This window comes from Esox lucius, chromosome 19 (assembly GCF_011004845.1).
Source record: "Esox lucius isolate fEsoLuc1 chromosome 19, fEsoLuc1.pri, whole genome shotgun sequence".
Lineage (NCBI taxonomy): Eukaryota > Metazoa > Chordata > Actinopteri > Esociformes > Esocidae > Esox > Esox lucius.
This window is the reverse complement of record NC_047587.1, coordinates 43,009,708-43,030,941: the sequence shown is the minus strand read 5'-3', so window position 1 is coordinate 43,030,941 and position 21,234 is coordinate 43,009,708. Positions and strand designations below refer to the sequence as shown.

At 41.4% G+C, this 21,234-nt stretch overlaps 1 protein-coding gene across 1 annotated transcript; it reads left to right on the top strand.

Moving 5' to 3' along the window:
• Positions 1-1,375: 1,375 nt before the first annotated feature.
• uevld (UEV and lactate/malate dehyrogenase domains) lies at positions 1,376-21,211 on the top strand. Its single transcript, XM_010884349.3, has 12 exons — positions 1,376-1,534; positions 1,844-1,928; positions 2,042-2,107; positions 2,901-3,064; positions 3,161-3,302; positions 5,154-5,248; positions 14,595-14,700; positions 17,692-17,862; positions 18,041-18,205; positions 18,336-18,429; positions 18,723-18,846; positions 19,034-21,211. Exons 1-12 carry the CDS (start codon positions 1,493-1,495, stop codon positions 19,196-19,198), a joined length of 1,419 nt encoding a protein of 472 aa, XP_010882651.1. The 5' UTR covers positions 1,376-1,492; the 3' UTR covers positions 19,199-21,211.
• The last annotated feature ends 23 nt before the right edge of the window (positions 21,212-21,234 follow it).

The window sequence follows — 21,234 nt, the reverse complement described above, 5'->3', positions numbered from 1 at the left end:
TAATGTGCTTGGACACAGAGCTCTGTGAACAGCCAACCTCTTTCGCTATGACCTTTTGTGTCTTGCCCTCCTTGTGCAAGGTGTCAATGGTCGTCTTTTGGACAGATGTCCAGTCAGCAGTCTTCCCCATGATTGTGTTGCCTACAGAACTAGACTGAGAGACCATTTAAAGGCCTTTGGTGTTTTGGGTTAATTATCTGATTAGAGTGTGGCACCAGGTGTCACAATATTGAACCTTTTCACAATATTCTAATTTTCTGAGATACTGAATTTGGTTTTTCATTAGTTGTCAGTTATAATCATCAATATTAAAAGAAATAAACAGTTGAAATATATCAGTCTGTGTGGAATGAATGTATACATTATACAAGTTTCACTTTTTGAATGGAATTACTGAAATAAATCAACTTTTTGATGATATTCAAATTTTATGACCAGCACCTGTAATTACTCTATCCACTCTCCTGAACATTTCCTACAATACATACACTGCGGCGTATAGATTTTTTTGTTTTTATAAGCCAAAATATAATTCATATCCATTGAGTTGCATTGTGGCCAATGGGATGGGCGGAGTAAAATGCCAGCAACAATTGCAAATACACAGTGCCCCTTGATTCTTTTGCACATAGACACTCTATATAGTCTCCTAAACATTTCCTACAATACATTCAATGCGGCGTATAGAATAGTTTTTTCTGTATGAGTCAATATGTACATTTTATTTCATATCCATTAAGTTACATTGTGGAAAAAGAGGGTGTGGAAATATTATGTTGCTAGATGTAGCACACCGTTCCCCATGATTAGACAGGTTTGTCTTACTCTACACATTCTCCTGGACATTTCCTACACTGCTTTCTCTGTGGAATATTCAATCGTTTATGACAGAGGTGTCAAACCGGTTCCACGGAGGGCCGAGTGTCTGCAGGTTTTTGCTCTCTCCTTGTACTTGATTGGTTAATTAGGTCACTGATTGGTTAGTTTCTACCCTCACCTGGTTGTGTAGGTATGAACTAGGAACCAATTTATAGGAAAAACCAAAAACCTGCAGACACTCGGCCCTTTGTGGAACCGGTTTGACACCTGTGGTTTATGAGTTATGAGGCAATATGTATTCCATATTCTGTCATTGGCATTGTCTGAATTTTACCCTTGTTCTAGCACCCACTTTTTATCGAAATTACTCTTAAATATGATCATATTTGAATTGTTGTCAATGTTTTGAGAGGTACATGTTCTCAAACAATTAATAAACTCAATTTATCTCTGTTTTTAAGCAATTCGTTGGTCTCTTTTATTTTGAAAAATTCCAGATTTTCGTGACCCGGAAGTGTTTCTTTAATGTTGCTCACAAGACGCTGATCTCTTACTTTTCTTGAACTTTGCGGAAGTTTGTGTTTTGCTTCCAACTGGCTGTTCTGTTTTGGTGGTTTTATTAAGATAACAGAACCAACCTGATTATTACTTTTTTACTATATTTGTTGATCCCATGGATCTTAATCAGGATGCAATACAGAAGATTCTGTCAAGGGTCTGTTATATCTTTTTCTGTCTGTCTTTCTATTTGCCTTGTTTACATGTAAGCTCAACTGCCGACTGTAGTGTGTTGCTAACTATCTTACAGTACTTACTGACAATTTGTTTGTAGCTAGCTTGTCTACCTAATAAATAAGACTCACGTAAATACACCGCGTGAAGATTCAAGTAAATTCTGTGATTTCCATTTCGCGAATTATAGTTAACTAGAGAGCTAGGTAGGTACTTAGCAATAGTTTGGTATCTATCTTAGTCTAGATAGCCAACGATGCTAATTCGTAATGTATTTTATTTTAATTATCAGTATAAGTTTCGTGATGTTGCCGTTGAGGAGCTGCAGAAAGTTCACAGGATTTACCCTGAGATTAAACCAGTAGCTGACACATATAGTAAGTTGGCTTCATCTGAAGGATCACGTTCTTCTAGAAATGGTCAATGAAAGGCACAGTCTGTTTCTGTCAAAATATCTCAGTATTAAATATAATCAACTGCTCCTTCTAAGCTTTCAGTGACGGCACACAAACAGATCTGATCAAGTTGATTGGCAACATTCCAGTGAAATATGAAGGTGAGTGTGAATTAACATGTTAGAAAACAAAATGACTGATCCGTGGTAAAGAGTTTTACGTTCGAAATATAACAGATATTCAAACCTCAATAGCTCGCAATTTAAGCTACAGGCCTCGGGTTAGTTTCATTATGAAAGAAAAAAGTTGGGCAACACTGCACAAGTGTCGTTTTCTCGATTCCGACCGGCGTTTTCAAATTGCGGGAGACATTTATAGCGACATTGCAGTCAGTCTCCACATAACCAAAGCGCGTCGCAAGGGAGCGTCAACAGTGTGCATCATCAACATTTTCAAATCTCAACTCTTTTGACTACATCACCTATTAACCTCAATCCAGTTTCCCAGTTAAGTACCTACATAATTTTAAGGAAGCTTTTGATAATTCAAAATGTCAATAGCTTTCTCAGAACGAGACTGAGAAGCATCATTTTGATGCTAGGTTATTCCCTACATAGAGCAGTATGTGGCCCACTCTTAGGTTTGAACGGATTGTACGTCACAGGTTTCACACACAACAAATGATCTCCAACCTTGGTGTATTTATTACACAAACAAAACGTTTTAAATTTCCAAACACAGAGTTTTTATTGGACAAGTCATTTGTCTATTTGTCAGACAAACAAAACGGGTGGCACCTAACTGAATGTATCCAAACTCTGATTAAAAAAAGTTTTGCAGATTACATTTTTTGTAAAGCTGTTAAATATCAATTTTGGTTCAAACCGTTAGCTGGGTTTACAGTAAGTACACACTGCTATTTCTAATATGTATTCCATGCTTTGTCACTCCCAGGCCGTTCGTACAACCTGCCCATTCTGCTGTGGCTGTTGTACTCCTTTCCCTTCACCCCTCCTATCTGCTTGCTATGGCCCACCCCAAGTATGGTCATCAGGGAGGGAAAGCACGTTGACGTCAAGGGCCGCATTTACCTTCCCGGCCTCAGTAACTGGGACTACGTAAGAAGATGCCATACTGGACAGAGTTATCTGTGAGAATTGGTGCATATGGATACATCCCTTCATTAAGCTGTTCGTCTTTCTTTCCCTCCACAGCCCAAGTCATCTGTAGTAGGTCTCCTGGCTGAGATGATCTCCAAGTTTGAGGAGGAGCCTCCGCTGAGTACCAAGCCCACAGAATACAACAAAGACCCCAATGAGCTGTTGGCCTTTGTTTCCAAACTGAAGATCAATGAAGGTGGGTCTGTAGATTAGTCTATATACTTTCCTGGCTGGTCTGCTGGACAATGATTACAAGGTTCGACAGTGATTAACCCAAAATTTAAAGCAGGCTGGTAGCCTGGTGGTTAGAACTTCTAAACTGTAACAGAAATTTTGCTAGATCAAATCCCTGAGTTGGCAAGGTGAAACATCTGTTGCTGAGTTACCTTACTTGGCCAAACAATTTTTGATGGATTTTCTCTGGTGAATATGTTTTGAAGTCCAGAATTAAGATTAATCTGTGTTTGGAAATACATTAAAGACAAACAGTGCTATGAAAATGTATTTGCCCTCTGTTTGAGATTCTGCATTGTTTCACATTGTTCACAAAGTCACCTTTTTGTTGGCTATTGTAATATAATAAAAGGAGTCTGAGATAAATAAATTACACAAAGATAGGTGTTAGGTTTGGTTTCATTTGTGATGTTTGAATACCTGACCATAATAAAAATGCCCAATATAAATCTATTTATATGAAGTTTTCAGCACACAGGTTCCAAAGCCACATCGTGCCATAATGAAAATACATTCTTGAACACCTCTGGAAAATAGTTGTTGCGTATAATTCTGCAAAGGGTTACGAAGCCATTCCAACCCAAGATATTGTCCAAGTTTAAAAAGATTATAGTTGAAAAAGTGGATCTTTCCAGTAGTGGCTGTCCTGCCAAAATCTCTCCAGTAACAAGCTTTAAAATCTTGGAGTACCAAGACACCTAGAATAACATCTAGTGATCTTCTGGCCTCTTGGATCGTCTAAGGTTAGTGTTCATGACTCCACCATCGAAAACACACTTGGCAAAAATGGGATTCATGATATAGTACCAAGACAGAACACACTTCTCATTAAGAGGAATGTGAATGCTCATCTTGAGTATGCCAAAACACCAGTGGAAGCTCCTCAAGAGTTCTGAAGCATTGTTCTACGGACAGATGAGTCAAGTGTAAGTTTCTGGGAAATGTGCCCCAAGCATGTCTGGTGAAAACAAAACACTGCATTCCACCTTAAGAACCTCATACCAGCAGCCAAGCAAGGTTTTGGCAGTTTTGTTTTGGGCATGTTTACTGCGTCAGGACCTGGTCAACTTGCTACCATTGAAGGAACCTGCTTTGTATCAGAATTATACAGGAGAATGTCAGCCCATTGATCTGTGAGCTAAAGTGTTGCTGGGTCATGCAGAAAGAGCATGATCTGAAACGCAAGCAAGAGTACATCAGTGGTTAAAGGACAAGAAATGTAATGTTTTGGAATGGCCTAGTCAGCCTTATACCCCACTGAATTGCTGTGGCAGTTCACGCTTGAGAACCTACAAGATTAAATAAGTTTTGCATGGAGGAGTGGAACAGCATTCCTGCATGGCATTGTGAGAGGCTGATTAATTGCTCCAGGAAGACAGTAGTTGCATTAATAGCTGCTAAAATTGGCGTAACCAGTTTTTGAGTCCAAAGGGTTGATTACTTTTTCACACGGGTTATTGTGTGTTGCATAATTTCTATTAATAAATATCTGAAATAAGGATTAAATTGTTTGTTTACTCAGGTTCCCTTATCTAATGCTACATTTTGGTTAAAGATCAAATAACATTAGGTGCTAAAAATCTGACATTGGGAAAATAGTTTTTCACTTTACTACTAGAATGTAGCTTGTCTAATGACTGATTGTGTATTGAAAGGTCAAATGTGCAAGACTTTATTTGCACCGGATTCTTTGCCAATAATGGCATTGCCAGCCTTCCTTCATCTTTTTGTGTTGAGTGGCATTGTATCATGTAGAAAAGATTGTCCTTCACGGAATTGGTAAACATTTTATTTGCATGTTCTCCTGCCATAGGTGGTGTAAAGCATCACAATCAACCAATCAAGAAAGTCACAGTCATTGGTGGGGGAGACTTAGGAATGGCATCTGTGATGAGCATATTGGCAAAGGTAAAACCAACTTTTGTTTACAGTTAAATGTTAAACCAGTGATGTTGATGGCATGCAATAGAAAACGGTTTGCAAAAAGATATGGGCTTGTAGTGTTACAGTTGGATGATCATATCGCAATTTTTTCTCGAATCGTTCAACATCGATACATATCACAATATAGACAGGGAGTTTGGATATTTAGTTCCTTAAATATACCATACAGTTGTATAATGCAAACTCCCTGAATATTTGGGCGAATAGTCTCTAGCTTACACTCACTTTAAAATACATTCAAGCAGGATCACTCATGAAAAACAGATGAATCCGCTTGTGTAGGCTGTTTTAATGGTGCAGTATTGTGTCATAATTGTGAATGTGATACATCTAACTAGCATTAACTTGTTTACATGCTTTCCCTCTCCAATATTATAATTTACCAGTGGATAAGCGCAGCCGGTGCCCTGAGACACAGCGGTCTGATATATTAACAGCATCTTTTATGTGGGACAGTAGTGTTTTCTTTGTCCTTGGCTTCTATTTCTCAAAAGAGGCTGTTGCATTAGCTGTCAGGTTGCAATTTATATTTGTTGTAGTCAGCGCAACTACACGAAAACAGGACTTTATCATTTACCAAAGATTATCATTGATATAGTTTATTTTTTTAAACATGATTTAAAAAAAAAAAAAAAATGTATTCCCTATTTTCTCTAGTTTACCTTTACTCCAATAGATGGCATAGTTTGTTACATTGCATGGTCAAAAGATTGGTTTCTAAGCTTGCATGACAAGACAATTATAGGCCTCACGTTTAGTCTGGTTTCTTCCTATTGGTGCCGTATTAAAGAGCGCTCCTTAATTTGCTCCCTGGTTCAAGTTAGCGGAGTTACAGCAATGTTGAATTTTACCCAACTCTCCCCTCTGCTTGCTCAAGTTTTACATTTGGTCAATTGAGAATAGTGTGCTACATTTCCATATGACAAAAGAAGCCAATGCACCTTGACCTGAAGTAATTCAGTATGTTTGGATGTGCTTTTTTCTTTACCATCTTTTCCACTGAATAAATGTTGGGAAACACTATCATTCCACTGACATTGCAGAAAAACTTTCTTATTACAATGCAAACATTCAACATAATGCCCCTTGGACGTCACCACAGTACATGCACAACATCCTTTGGCAAAGTGCTTCCCAACACATTTTCTCCTCAAATGTCGTGATAAATTACTTATGTTTTATCTTGAAGGTAGCGCCATGTTACAGCTATCAAACAAATAGTTGCCTAATCTTCTAAACTCTTCCTGGCTGTGTTGTTCGGTGCGTTTGACAAATAGACCTTGAAACTGTATAACACCAGGTAGGCCTATTGAAAGATGCTTCGAGTGGATAACTAAATCACATTTTATATGGGTAGGCTTATATTATCGTAGATACACTCTGTTTTTACCAATGAAACTAGCGCTTCATCGGTCACTAATCTGGTTATGCGCGCATGATGATCACACCCAACAACTGAGGTGCGCAAATCTGACTTATCTGAACATAACCCAAAATATAGTGATGCTTAAGCCTGTTCTGTTGTGTTTTATTCATGTTTTTAATCAAAACATTGTTGAAAAATAAATGGCAATTATTTGAAAAGGGTATTGACATTGAAGGTAAATGAAGATATCCGTAGCTTTTCACGCATAAACTAAATCTGCAGTAGTCTGGTGATTTGCTCGACAACCAACATTGTCACGTTTGCAATCGTGAACACCTGCATAGAAATAAGATTTACCGACCATAACCTACGATTCCTCCATCACTAACCTGGTTATTTGCGCTTCCACCTTTGCGCGCATGATAATCACACCCACAACTGAGGCGTGCAATTCATATTTTGGTTCAAATGACAGTGTTTCTATAACATTAAATAAAAAACTCAAACATACAACCTGTCATAATTATTTTGCGCACCTATTATTTTTTTTTATTGATTTCAAAAGTAATCATACTTTTTTTCAAAAGTATCTGTATGTATTGTTGGTAACGTAATGGATTACAGTTAGTGTTTTCTTTTTACATGTAACAGATTACTTACTAGGAGCAACCGCTAAACCACACTGTGGTGCAGTTAGTCAGAATGCTCTCGATTGTGCAGTGGTAAAAGTTCACAAGGATCTTGGTAGACAGACGGGCCTTCTTCAGCCTCCTCAAAAAGTACAGGTGCTGCTGTGCCTTTTAGACCATGGCTGAGGTGTTGAGGGTCCAGGAGAGGTCCTCTGAGATGTGGACAGGAATTTGAAACTGGACATATGCTCCACCTCAGTGCCATCGATGAGAACTGGGGTTTGACTGCAGCTTTTAGACTTCCTTTAATACACAATGAGCTCCTTGTTTTTCTTTGCGTTTAGGGCCAGGTTGTTATCAGCGCACCAATCCGCCAGGCGCTTGACCTCCTCCCTGTAGGCTAACTCATTATAGTCACTGATCAGGCCCACCTCTGTGTTGTCGTCTGTGAACTTGACAATGGTGTTGGAACTGTGTACAGGAACGCTGTTGTAGGTGAACAGGGAGTACAGGAGAGGGCTCAGCACATAGCCTTGTGGAACACCAGTGTTCAGGATCAGGGTGGAGGAGGTGAGGTTGTATATCCTGGCAGACTGGGGTCTGTTGTTTAGGAATTCCAAATTCCAGTTGCAGAGAGAGGGGCTGATCCCCAGGTCATGGAGTTTGTTGACCAGCCTAGATGGGATGGCTGTTTTGAATGCTGAGCTGAAGTCTATGAATAGCATTCTCACTTGGGTGTTGATTTTGTATAGTGCGATTGCTTGTTGCGCATCCATGATATTTGTGAAATGTGTAAATTGTTTGCCCGAATTATCAAGATGAAATATCAAAATGCTCGTGAAAGATACTAAATCATATTTTTTTTTATGTAACCTGATATTCTAGATTGTTCATTTATTTTAAGTAGGCTACAAGGGAATACACATGCCCTGTATAAGGTACAAAATTAAATCTTAATGGTGAGTTTAGACAACTTTAGGTTTATCACATTCATTATTGTTTGAAAATGTGTTTTATAATACAAATTACCTGTATAATTGTATACAAAATCAAAGAGATTTAGAAAATTTCTGGGCAGTTCTTAACTAATTTATGACTGATTTCAGAGTTTTAAAGTGGATATAAAAAGTATACACACCCGTGTAAAAATGCCAGGTGCTTATGATGTAAAATAATGAGACAAAGATAAATCATGTCAGAACTTTTTCCACCTTTAATGTGACCTGTAACTTGAACAATTCAATTGAAAACAAACTGAAATCTTTGAGAGGGGAAAATAAAACTCACAATAACCTGGTTGCGTAAGTGTGCACATCCTTAAACTAATACTTTATTGAAGCACCTTTTGATTTTATTACAGCACTGTCTTTTTGGGTAGGAGTCTAATAGCATGGCACATCGTGATGTGGCAATATTTGCCCACTCGTCTTTGCAAAAGTGCTCCAAATCTGTCAGATTGCGAGGACATCTTCTGTGCACAGCCCTCTTCAGATCACCCCACATATGTTCAATTGGATTCAGGTCTGGGCTCTGGATGTGCCATTCCAAAACGTTAATGTTCTTCTGGTGAAGCCATGCTTCTGTGGATTTGGATGTGTGCTTTGGGTCATTGTCGTGCTGAAAGGTGAACTTCCTCTTCAGTTTTCTAACGGACGCCTGAAGGTTTTGCGCCAAAATTGTCTGGTATTTGGAACTGTTAATAATTCCCTCCAGCCTGACTAAGGCTCTGGTTCCAGCTGAAGAAAAACAGCCCCAAAGCATGATGCTGCCACCACCATGCTTCACTGTGGGTATGGTGTTCTTTGGGTGATGTGATGTGCAGTGTTGTTTTTGTCCCAAACATATCTTTTGGAATTATGGCCAAAAAGTTAAACCCCCATAACACATTTTTCCATGTACTTTTGATCAATCATGTCAGAACAAACTTGATGTTTGTTTTTGCAAACTTAGGCCAGGCTTGGATGTTTTTCTTTGTAAGAAAAGGTTTCCATCTTGCCCATTCATATGAAGAATACGGGAGATTGTTGTCACATGTAGCACACAGCCAGTACTTGCCAGAAATTTCTGCAGTTCTTTTAATGTGCCTCTTCTTTTAATATGCCTCTTGGAAACCTCGCTGACCAGTTTTCTTCTTGTCTTTTTATCAATTTTGGAGGGATGTCCAGTTCTTGGTAATGTCTCTGTTGTACCATATTTTCTCCTTTTGATGATGACTGTCTTCATCGTGTTCCATGGTATGTGTAATGCTTTGGAAATTCTTTTGTACCCTTCTCCTGACTGATATCTTTCAACAATGAAATGCTTCTGATGCTTTGGAAGCTCTCTGCAGACCATGGCTTTTGCTCTGAGAAAATGTCAGGAAGCGTGACTTCAGTACTCACTACAGCATTTGAACTCACTCCAGCATTTGAATAGTCATTTTGCCAGGTAAGGAACACTATATACATTGCATTTCAAGCTTCTCTCGTTGACTCAAATTCTAAGAGCTGGAAATGTTGGTTGATGTATAACTGTAGCTAGCTAGAAAACGTCAGCTAACCGCTAGCAAACGTCAGCTAACCGCTAGCTAACAAAGCGTTACCAGTAATTCAGTGCAGTGAAAATAAATAAACTATATAAAAAGCATACAACAGGTAACGTAACTTCTAGAAGGTTTTTACAATGATTTTGATCGGTTGTCAGCTCTTCCAGGAAATTTTAAGATGGTCTAAAGTGGTCGCTAATATAATTCGTTTTTGTGAATTAGTGTTGGCTGTCTGTTGGTACGTAAGTAACACTTCTTGTCCCGATTTGAATGTGTTCTACCTGGTTAATATCATAGTGTGGTCTTGAAACAATTACAATCAGGAAATAAAGTTATAAACACTGTTTAAGCTAAATGTGAGTAAATAACAGCGCGATCTGACCAGCAATTGTTACGTTACTTGTAGCTAGGCATGCTAATGGTGTGTTCTAAACAAGACGTTCTAATCACACCGGTGTGATTGTACGCTTCAGGTACGCGTCAAACGGTTAAATGATGGCAGGTGTGTAATGACTTCTATTTAACATGAGTTTGAATGTGATTGGTTAATTCTGAACACATCCCCAGTTATAAGAGGGTGTGCACACTTAGGCAACCAGGTTATTGTAAGTTTATAAAAAAAAAATATTTGAAGATTTCTGGTTTTTTTTATTGAATTGTTCACATTATAGGTCACATTAGATGTGGAAAAGGTTCTGACATGATTTATCTTTGTCTCATTCTTTTACATCACAAACACCTGGCATTTTCACACGGGTGTGTAGACTTTTTATATCCACTGTATATTGGGTTATTCCTGCCAATTACTCCAAGCGCACACCCCATCCTGTTATAAAAAAAATATAGATACCTTCTTTATCCACAATGTTTGAACACTTCATGAACACTTCACAAATGGGAAGCTCCCCATCCCCCTGTTGAAACTCAAAATTCCTCTCAGTAAAGTCTTCAAACGTAGCTAGCTGTTGGTTATGTTGATTTATTTGGTTGCACAGGAGCAAGTCAACAGCATGTCAGAATCAGAAGGATGACTAACTGCAGGATGGGCTGCTCTTATGGTTACAAAAGGTTGATTCTTTGTTACAAAAGGTGTGAAAACTCAGGAGAACTGGTGCCAAATTCTAATGTCATCTTCCTTTGTTTTCTCCAACAATGAAACAAAGAAACCGGCACTCCCACATTTACATGTATTCAATTAGTTTAACCCAAGACTATACTATTGGTCTACTTCTCAACTATCTCTTGATATCCAGGAGAACATTTACTGGTAACAGAATATTGATTACAGTATACTCAAGATTAAACCCTTGATAATGTCTGTCAGTGTAGGCTAGGTTAGCACACATTCATTTCTTACAGTTGATTAGGATAATTTATTAACAGGATAGGAAATAACTTAGATCAGGATACAAAAATTGGGCAGTACATGATGACAACAATCAAGGTACCATACCATACCATCTTCTTCCGCTTATCCGGGGCCGGGTCGCGGGGGCAGCAGTCTAAGCAGGGATGCCCAGACTTCCCTCTCCCCAGACACTTCCTCCAGCTCTTCCGGGGGGACACCGAGGCGTTCCCAGGCCAGCCGGGAGACATAGTCCCTCCAGCGTGTCCTAGGTCTTCCCCGGGGTCTCCTCCCGGTGGGACGGGACCGGAACACCTTCCCAGGAAGGCGTTCCGGAGGCATCCGAAAAAGATGCCCAAGCCACCTCAGCTGACCCCTCTCAATGTGGAGGAGCAGCGGCTCTACTCTGAGCTCCTCCCGGGTGACCGAGCTTCTCACCCTATCTCTAAGGGATCGCCCAGCCACCCTGCGGAGAAAGCTCATTTCGGCCGCCTGTATCCGGGATCTTGTCCTTTCGGTCATGACCCAAAGCTCATGACCATAGGTGAGAGTAGGAACGTAGATTGACTGGTAAATCGAGAGCTTCGCCTTGCGGCTCAGCTCTTTCTTCACCACGACAGACCGATACATCGACTGCATTACTGCAGAAGCTGCACCGATCCGTCTGTCAATCTCCCGTTCCATCCTTCCCTCACTCGTGAACAAGACCCCTAGATACTTAAACTCCTCCACTTGAGGCAGGCACTCTCCACCAACCTGAAGTGGGCAAGCCACCCTTTTCCGACTGAGGACCATGGCCTCGGATTTGGAGGTACTGATTTTCATCCCCACCGCTTCACACTCGGCTGCAAACCGTCCCAGCGCATGCTGAAGGTCCTGGTTAGAAGGGGCCAACACGACAACATCATCTGCAAAGAGCAGAGACGAAATTGTGTGGTCCCCAAACCTGACACCCTCCGGCCCCTGGCTGCGCCTAGAAATTCTGTCCATAAAAATTACGAACAGAACCGGTGACAAAGGGCAGCCCTGCCGGAGTCCAACATGCACTGGGAACAAGTCTGACTTACTGCCGGCAATGCGGACCAAGCTCCTGCTTCGGTTGTACAGGGACCTGACAGCCCTTAGCAAAGGACCCAGGACCCCATATTCCCCAAGCACCCTCCACAAGATGCCGCGAGGGACACAGTCGAATGCCTTCTCCAAATCCACAAAACACATGTGGATTGGTTGGGCAAACTCCCATGAACCCTCCAACACCCTGTAGAGGGTATAGAGCTGGTCCAGTGTTCCACGGCCCGGACGAAAACCACACTGTTCCTCCTGAATCCGAGGTTCTACTATCGGCCGTATTCTCCTCTCCAGAACCCTGGCATAGACTTTCCCGGGGAGGCTGAGAAGTGTGATCCCCCTGTAGTTGGAACACACCCTCCGGTCCCCCTTCTTAAAAAGAGGGACCACCACCCCGGTCTGCCATCCCAAAGGCACTGTCCCCGACCGCCACGCAATGTTGCACAGGCGTGTCAACCAAGACAGCCCCACAACATCCAGAGACTTGAGGTACTCAGGGCGGATCTCATCCACCCCCGGTGCCTTGCCACCGAGGAGTTTCTTGACCACCTCAGTGACTTCAGCCCGGGTGATAGACGAGTCCACCTCTGAGCCCTCATCCTCTGCTTCCTCAATGGAAGATGTGACGGCGGGATTGAGGAGATCCTCGAAGTACTCCTTCCACCGCCCGACGACATCCCCAGTTGAGGTCAACAGCTGCCCACCTCTACTGTAAACAGCGTTGGTAGGGCACTGTTTCCCTCTCCTGAGGCGCCGTACGGTTTGCCAGAATCTCTTCGAGGCCAGCCGATAGTCCTTCTCCATGGCCTCACCGAACTCCTCCCAGGCCCGAGTTTTTGCCTCCACAACCACCCGGGCTGCAGCCCGCTTGGCCTGTCGGTACCCGTCAGCTGCGTCAGGAGTCCCACAAGCCAACCAGGCCTGATAGGATTCCTTCTTCAGCTTGACGGCATCCCTTACTTCCGGTGTCCACCACCGGGTTCGGGGATTGCCACCTCGACAGGCACCGGAGACCTTACGGCCACAGCTCCGAGCGGCCGCTTCGACAATGGCGGTGGAGAACATGGTCCACTCGGACTCAATATCTCCAGCCTCCCTCGGGATCCAGTCGAAGCTCTGCCGGAGGTGGGAGTTGAAGATCACTCTGACAGGAGACTCGGCCAGACGTTCCCAGCAGACCCTTACAGTACGCTTGGGCCTGCCGAGTCTGTCCAGCTTCTTCCCCCGCCATCGGATCCAACTCACCACCAGGTGGTGATCAGTTGACAGCTCCGCCCCTCTCTTCACCCGAGTGTCCAAGACATACGACCGCAGGTCAGATGAGACGACAACAAAGTCGATCATCGACCTGCAGCCTAGGGTGTCCTGGTGCCACGTGCACTGATGGACACCCTTATGCTTGAACATGGTGTTCGTTATGGACAAACTGTGACTAGCACAGAAGTCCAATAACTGAACACCACTCGGGTTCAGATCAGGGGGGCCGTTCCTCCCAATCACGCCCCTCCAGGTGTCACTGTCGTTGCCCACGTGGGCGTTGAAGTCCCCCAGTAGAACAATAGAGTCCCCAGTCGGAGCACTTTCCAGCACCCCTCCCAGAGACTCCAAGAAGGTTGGGTACTCTGCACTGCCGTTCGGCCCGTAGGCACAAACAACAGTGAGAGACCTATCCCTGACCCGTAGGTGCAGGGAAATGACCCTCTCGTTCACCGGGGTAAACTCCAACACATGGCGGCAGAGCTGGGGAGCTATAAGCAAACCCACACCAGCCCGCCGCCTCTCACCATGGGCAACTCCAGAGTGGTGAAGAGTCCATCCTCTCTCAAGGAGTGTGGTTCCAGAGCCCAAGCCGTGCGTAGAGGTGATCCCGACTACCTCTAATCGGAACCTCTCAACCTCACGCACTAACTCAGGCTCCTTCCCCGCCAGCGAGGTGACATTCCACGTCCCTAGAGCTAGTTTCCTTGTCCAGAGATCGGGTTGTCTAGGCCCCTGCCTTCGACTGCCGCCCGATCCTCTTCGCACCGGCCCCTTATGGTCCCTCCTGTGGGTCCCAATCAAGGTATACAATGTGATTAGGCTTTTGGAAGAATGGGGATGTATGAGACACCCTTAAATCATGATCAACACCCCCTCAAGAACAGATAAAACAAAATAAATAATTTGTATCGGCCTGTGAACGGCTGATCTAGCAGAAAAATAGTTGTCAATCAAATTCGCCTCAAATGTTGATCGTGCATCCCTAATTTCCATCCTATTGCTGATTCGCTGAATCTGTTGAAAATATGTATTCATCTTTACAATGATTTCTGTTGCATTTAGGCTTTATAACTGTGAATGACAGTTAAAACATGTAAGGGCTCCTCTTTGTTTTATAGGGTACAGTGGATAAGCTAGTCTTCATTGACGTAACAGAAAGTTCCACCAAAGGTGGTACCATGGATCTGGACATTTTCAGCTTACCAAAGGTGGAGGTATCTAAAGGTAAAACGTCTAGGAACTTACAAACATTACTTAACCTGTAAACTTAAAATATCAGTTTAGCTGTTCACTATGCATGACTCATTTATTTAAACCTCAACTATAGTAATAATATTACTCGTCTTGAACACTGAATAACATAAATTGTTTTTTCTCTTTAAAATGTAAGGTAATTGTTTCCTCAATGGTTCTTGGGCTGCTGTAGCAAATGTGAATGTTATAATTTCTATTTCTAGTAGATTTTTTTGATATTTTGGTCAAGATAACAAAATGTTTGACCGTGATTACATTGACTGGTTGTTGAACCAGAGTAACTGTTCTATTAATTATGTAGGACTTCCACCAATCATGTAATAACACCAAAATTTGGTTTTGTATTATTTCACTCTGTTAGATTCCCTTCCCAGCCCTGTTTCCCCTAAAGTTTAAAATGCTAATAAAAACAGAATACCGTGATGTGCAAATTATTTTAATAGCCTGGGGCTCCAAGTATTTGACTACAGGTGCTGGTCATAAAATTAGAATATCATCAAAAAGTTGATTTATTTCAGTAATTCCATTCAAAAAGTGAAACTTGTATAATGTATACATTCATTCCACACAGACTGATATATTTCAACTGTTTATTTCTTTTAATTTTGATGATTATAACTGACAACTAAGGAAAACCCCAAATTCAGTATCTCAGAAAATTTGAATATTGTGAAAAGGCTCAATATTGAAGACACCTGGTGCCACACTCTAATCAGCTAATTAACCCAAAACACCTGCAAAGGCCTTTAAATGGTCTCTCAGTCTAGTTCTGTAGGCAACACAGTCATGGGGAAGACTGCTGACTTGACATCTGTCCAAAAGACGACCATTGACACCTTGCACAAGGAGGGCAAGACACAAAAAGGTCATAGCTAAAGAGGCTGGCTGTTCACCGAGCTCTGTGTCCAAACACTTTAATAGAGAGGCGAAGGGAAGGAAAAGATGTGGTAGAAAAAAAGTGTGCAAGCAATAGGGATAACCGCACCCTGGAGGGGATTGTGAAACAAAACCCATTCAAAAATGTGGGGGAGATTCACAAAGAGTGGACTGCAGCTGGCGTCAGTGCTTCAAGAACCACCATGCACAGACGTATGCAAGACATGGGTTTCAGCTGTCGCATTCCTTGTGTTAAGCCACTCTTGAACAAGACACAGCATCAGAAGCGTCTCGCCTGGGCTAAAGACAAAAAGGACTGGACTGCTGCTGAGTTATGTTCTCTGATGAAAGTAAATTTAGCATTTCCTTTGGAAACCAAGGTCCCAGAGTCTGGAGGAAGAGAGGAGAGGCACAGAATCCACATTGCTTGAAGTCCAGTGTAAAGTTTCCACAGTCAGTGATGGTTTGGGGTGCCATGTCATCTGCTAGTGTTGGTCCACTGTGTTTTCTGAGGTCCAAGGTCAACACAGCTGTCTACCAGGAAGTTTTAGAGTACTTCATGCTTCCTGCTGCTGACCAACTTTATGGAGATGCAGATTTCATTTTCCAACAGGACTTGGCACCTGCACACAGTGCCAAAGCTACCAGTACCTGGTTTAAGGACCATGGTATCCCTGTTCTTAATTGACCAGCAAACTCGCCTGACCTTAACCCTATAGAAAATCTATGGGGTATTGTGAAGAGGAAGATGTGCTACGCCAGACCCAACAATGCAGAAGAGCTGAAGGCCACTATCAGAGCAACCTGGTCTCTCATAACACCTGAGCAGTGCCACAGAGTGATTGACTCCATGCCACGCCGCATTGCTGCAGTAATTCAGGCAAAAGGAGCCCCAACTAAGTATTGAGTGCTGTACATGCTCATACTTTTCATGTTCATCCTTTTAGTTGGCCAACATTTCTAAAAATCCTTTTTTTGTATTGGTCTTAAGTAATATTCAGATTTTCTGAGATACTGAATTTGGGATTTTCATTAGTTGTCAGTTATCATCACAATTAAAATAAATAAACATTTGAAATATATCCGTCTGTGTGTAATGAATGAATATAACATACAAGTTTCACTTTTTGAATGGAATTACTGAAATAAATTATTTTTGATGATATTCAAATTTAATGAACAGCACCTGTATCTTACCTGTTCACCAGCTGCATGTCTGGTTCTATGGATCTGAATCCACAATATACGAGTCTGCAGCGCGATACACAGGTTTTGGAAATTATAGGAAAATGTCTGGCATATCGCAACTCTTTGGTTCGCATGAGCATATTGAACTGTAGGGGGCGTACCGAATGGTCCGATAACATACTGTGTACCTTTGCATCCCTAAAGCTGGAGCATACATGTAGATAATATCCTCCTAGTCAATAACCGACATAAAAGTAGCTTGCACAATCTTTCTATTGTAGGACAAACATGTTCTGTTTTTAAAAAGGAAGCCTAGTTTGATCTTTAGCCTTTTACAGAGTTCATACCATGTATTTTAAAAGACAATTTATAATCTAGCCATATCCTCAAGTATTTATATGTAGAGACTTGATACATTTGAGAGCCATCTAAGCTTAGCACATGAGTGCAAATGTATTTTCAGCTAGCTTTTGGACCTATAAAAAAATCACAATCTGTTTTCTATGCATTTAAAACCAGTCTAAGACCCTGGTAGTATCTTAAAATCAGTCTCCAGCTGCAGTAATGCTTGGTCAGCCATCGAAGCAGTAGAGTACAACAGTGTCATCAGTGTTCAGATTAATATTACTGTCTTTCCTCATTACCAATATTGTTTATGAAGGTTACAATAATTGGCCAAGTGTGGGAACCCTTTAACCAACTCCACTGGCTCTGACTAGATGCAGACTGGATGACAGCCTGACTTATATCCTTAGGATAGTCATCAAACAAACGAAAAGCATCCAGTCCTAGTCCTATTGATGACATCTTACTCAAAAGTATTGTGTAGTCTACAGTGTCAAATGCTTCAGACAATGTAATAGATTAAAAAAAGAACTGTTTACCCCCTGCTGACAGACCTGTCGTCATCTGCGGACTCCAGAGTGATTGTGGTGACAGCAAATTCGTGGAATGAAGAACAGTCGTACGCCAGCGTGGTCCAGACCAATGTGGATATGTACCGCTGCATTATCCCAGTTCTGGCTCGCCTTAGCCCCAAAGCTGTGCTGCTCATCGCCTCACAGCCAGGTTCAAACAACACACACACACACCATCAAATGGTCAAAATCATAAGCCATATAATGTACAGAAAATTCTAGACAAAAATATATTGGCATCATTGTATGATTTATAATGCACAAAACTTTTCTGTACTTATGCCTCTTATATGTCATTGCCTCACTTCCTGCCCTTTGACCCCTGACAGTGGACATCATGACACATGTTGCTTGGCGACAGAGTGGCCTGCCGCCCACCCAGGTGATTGGGGCAGGATGTAACCTGGACTCTGAGCGCCTCTCTCATGTCCTGGACATCAGACTGAACACTCACAAACAGGCCTGGGTCATCGGGGAACTCTCAGACAACAAGGGTAAGGTGAACACAGTCATGTGTTCCATAAGAGTTCTTTGTGGATCACATAAGTCATTCATGGCTTTGGGCCTGCCTCATCTGTAGATATTAATGGTTTCTAGGACACTCTGTCTCTTTTTGTTTTGCAGTCCCTGTGTTGAGTAACATTCTGATGCCAAGGGCTAACCGTCAACAGCCTGAGATTGCTCCCCGATCCAAATTCACTAAACCTCTGTTGGACAGGTAAAGAAGAACAAAAACAATAGATGCTTTTTTAGCAATAGCATCATTTCATTTGCTATTACAATATTTAGTTTTATTGTCACTCGTGCAAGTTCAGTAGGGATCATCTCTGAGCACTGCTAAGAAATTCCCCTGGGAAACCTGAGTGAATTGAACCCAAAATGCTGTCACACTGACTGAAGGTCCTCCCAATCCCAATATTTGATCAGTTTCCTTGATCAGTGTTCCCGGGCCAGACGCAACTTCATAATTCCAGTGTTTAATGGTGGTGACCAGTTTCTTGTTTTATGCAGGGCATTTGTGATGCTTAAGGGCCACAGCCAACGCTCCTGGTCCGTGGGTCTGTCCATCGCCGACATCAGCCACAGTATCCTAGTGGACCAGAATAAGGCTCACTCTGTCTCCACGCTGGCGCAGGTAAACACAGCTGGCTCCTTTGAGTCCTGTTTATTAGACATGCCAATCTACATTGTGTGTCTGGCCTGAAAAACAGACTATGCCAACAAATTGTGCCATGACTAAGATTATCTGCTTTACAAAGCTCAGGTTGATATGCATGCTGACCGAACTGCATGTTCTTTCTTTGTGTGGTTGTGCGTGTCAGGGCTGGGGTGGTATCAGTGCAGAAGTGTTTCTCAGCATACCCTGTATCCTGGGGGCATCGGGGTCAACTCGTCTAGCAGGAGTGTCCCTGGGAGAAGAGGAGGAAGCCAAATTGAAAGAGAGCATCACGTCACTCTGTGCCCTCCTCGCACAGCTCAGGATATGATGCCCCGGCTCGGCTCAGTCAGCACATTCAATCAGATGTTAACTTGTCCACCTGCCTGACATGCTATCAGCTTAAAACTGCTCAGCATAGACTATTGGACTGGAATTGGACCTGGAAGGCGATAGGGTGGGTAGATTCTTTCACCAGCCCAAATAATTGGGTTTGGCTAATCTACTAATGAATTAGTGCTGATTTGTAACCAAAGCCTGCACACACTTTAAAAGAAGGAAAGGGTAAAGCCCAAGTGATTGTGGAATTGGAGAATGCCCTGACATATCACTGTAAATATATATATTTTTCCAAGATAACTTCTAATGTCTCATGGCATAAGGTACTGTTAGGGTGATTATGATGGAAGATAGAACTATGCAAAATAATTTGTGGTATTGTTATTACATTCACTGAGATTCAAAACTATTTGGGCAGAGAGAACATTTATATGGCATTTGCTCTACCCCCACACTTTGGATTTGAAATGAATCAATGACTGGATTGTCAGTTATTATGGATGCATCCACAATTATGTAGACATTTTACAAAATCCTTTTGTCAAAATTAAAGTGACTCCCAAATGATAAAATACATTATTTATAATTTATTTGTAATAGGCACAAAATCTGAAACAAACTGACTGCAAGTTTACATTAACAACCTGTGGTAAAAAAAACAAACAGATCCCATGTACTGGACATTTTTAATGTACAAAAGTGCAATAGTTTCTAAATATTTTGCCAATTATGAAAGACTATGCCTAACATTCATAGCATAGCTGACAGTCTTCATTTCATATCCAAAATACCTGTATTTAGAAAAAAACACTTCAAACATGCTTTTACCTCACTCTTTTATATCATATGTTTATTTAAATTACTTTAAAGCACTCCAAAGACTATTTATGAATGTGTATAAAGCCTGGCTTTATTTGAAAGATGTAAATAATGTCAACATCTACTCTAAATCAATTTCTATTTACAATTATGATTGCTATGACATTCTTATGTAAATGTACACATTCATCTTTGCATTTCACATCCCCAAACCTAAGTAAAAGGTGTTTAAACATGTGGTGGTGGGATGAAGCGGTGTTTTTCAGTCACCCAATGGGACAAACACCCTGAAGCAGAAATACAAACTGGACTTATCTGTTATGAAACATTTCTTTTCATGTCCTTTTGAAAAAGTGTTTCCATTTTGTGCTGAAATTAACATAACCTGGGTCTAATAACAGTACTGCACTGCGGTTTTATGCAGTTTTGCACACTATATGGGTTAAGTGCCTTCTATATTTAATGCTATATACATATACCTATAAGAAACTCATTTCATTATGAGCTAAAGTACCTACTACGTGTGTTTGAGTTGGATTCCTGTTATTGTTTAAGCAAAGATTGTAAAAAAAATTTGCTTTTCTGATCAGCGCTGACAAAACATATTGTTGTTCAATGTACCAACTTGTTAGTTGATATTCCATGCAGTCACATTTGCATTCTTTTGTAATGTTACTCAAGTTACTTCAAACAAAATCAACTCAGATTTTATGTATACTATGTTGTATCTACCTGAGACAATGCTGGAATGAGAGATTAGACTGCATCCTGACCATAATGTCTGGTTCACACACACTGAATTATAGGAAAATAATATTTACCAGTGGAAAATGTCACTTGAAGGACCCGCCAAAGCAGAATTACAAATGGCAAGTTTGTGTTTCTCCACTGACCTTTTGCATTTTCAGTTTTTGACAATTACCACCCTGTCAATGTGCATAATGTTGGTAATCTGACTATATGCTAGCTACGTGTATTAGCAATGTCAAAGGCAAAAGATGTATTGGAGAATTCTTACATTTTTAAAAGTACTTATACATAACCATGTCGGAATTACCACTTTGCAAGTGAAGCTACCCCGAGTACACACTTAACTGCAGGAGATAAATGGTTGTTAAATATTAGTGATTTGTATGTTTATTAATTGTGTATGGATTAAATATACCCGGATGCTATTTTGATTTTACTTTAACTGGTCTTTTCTGTGGG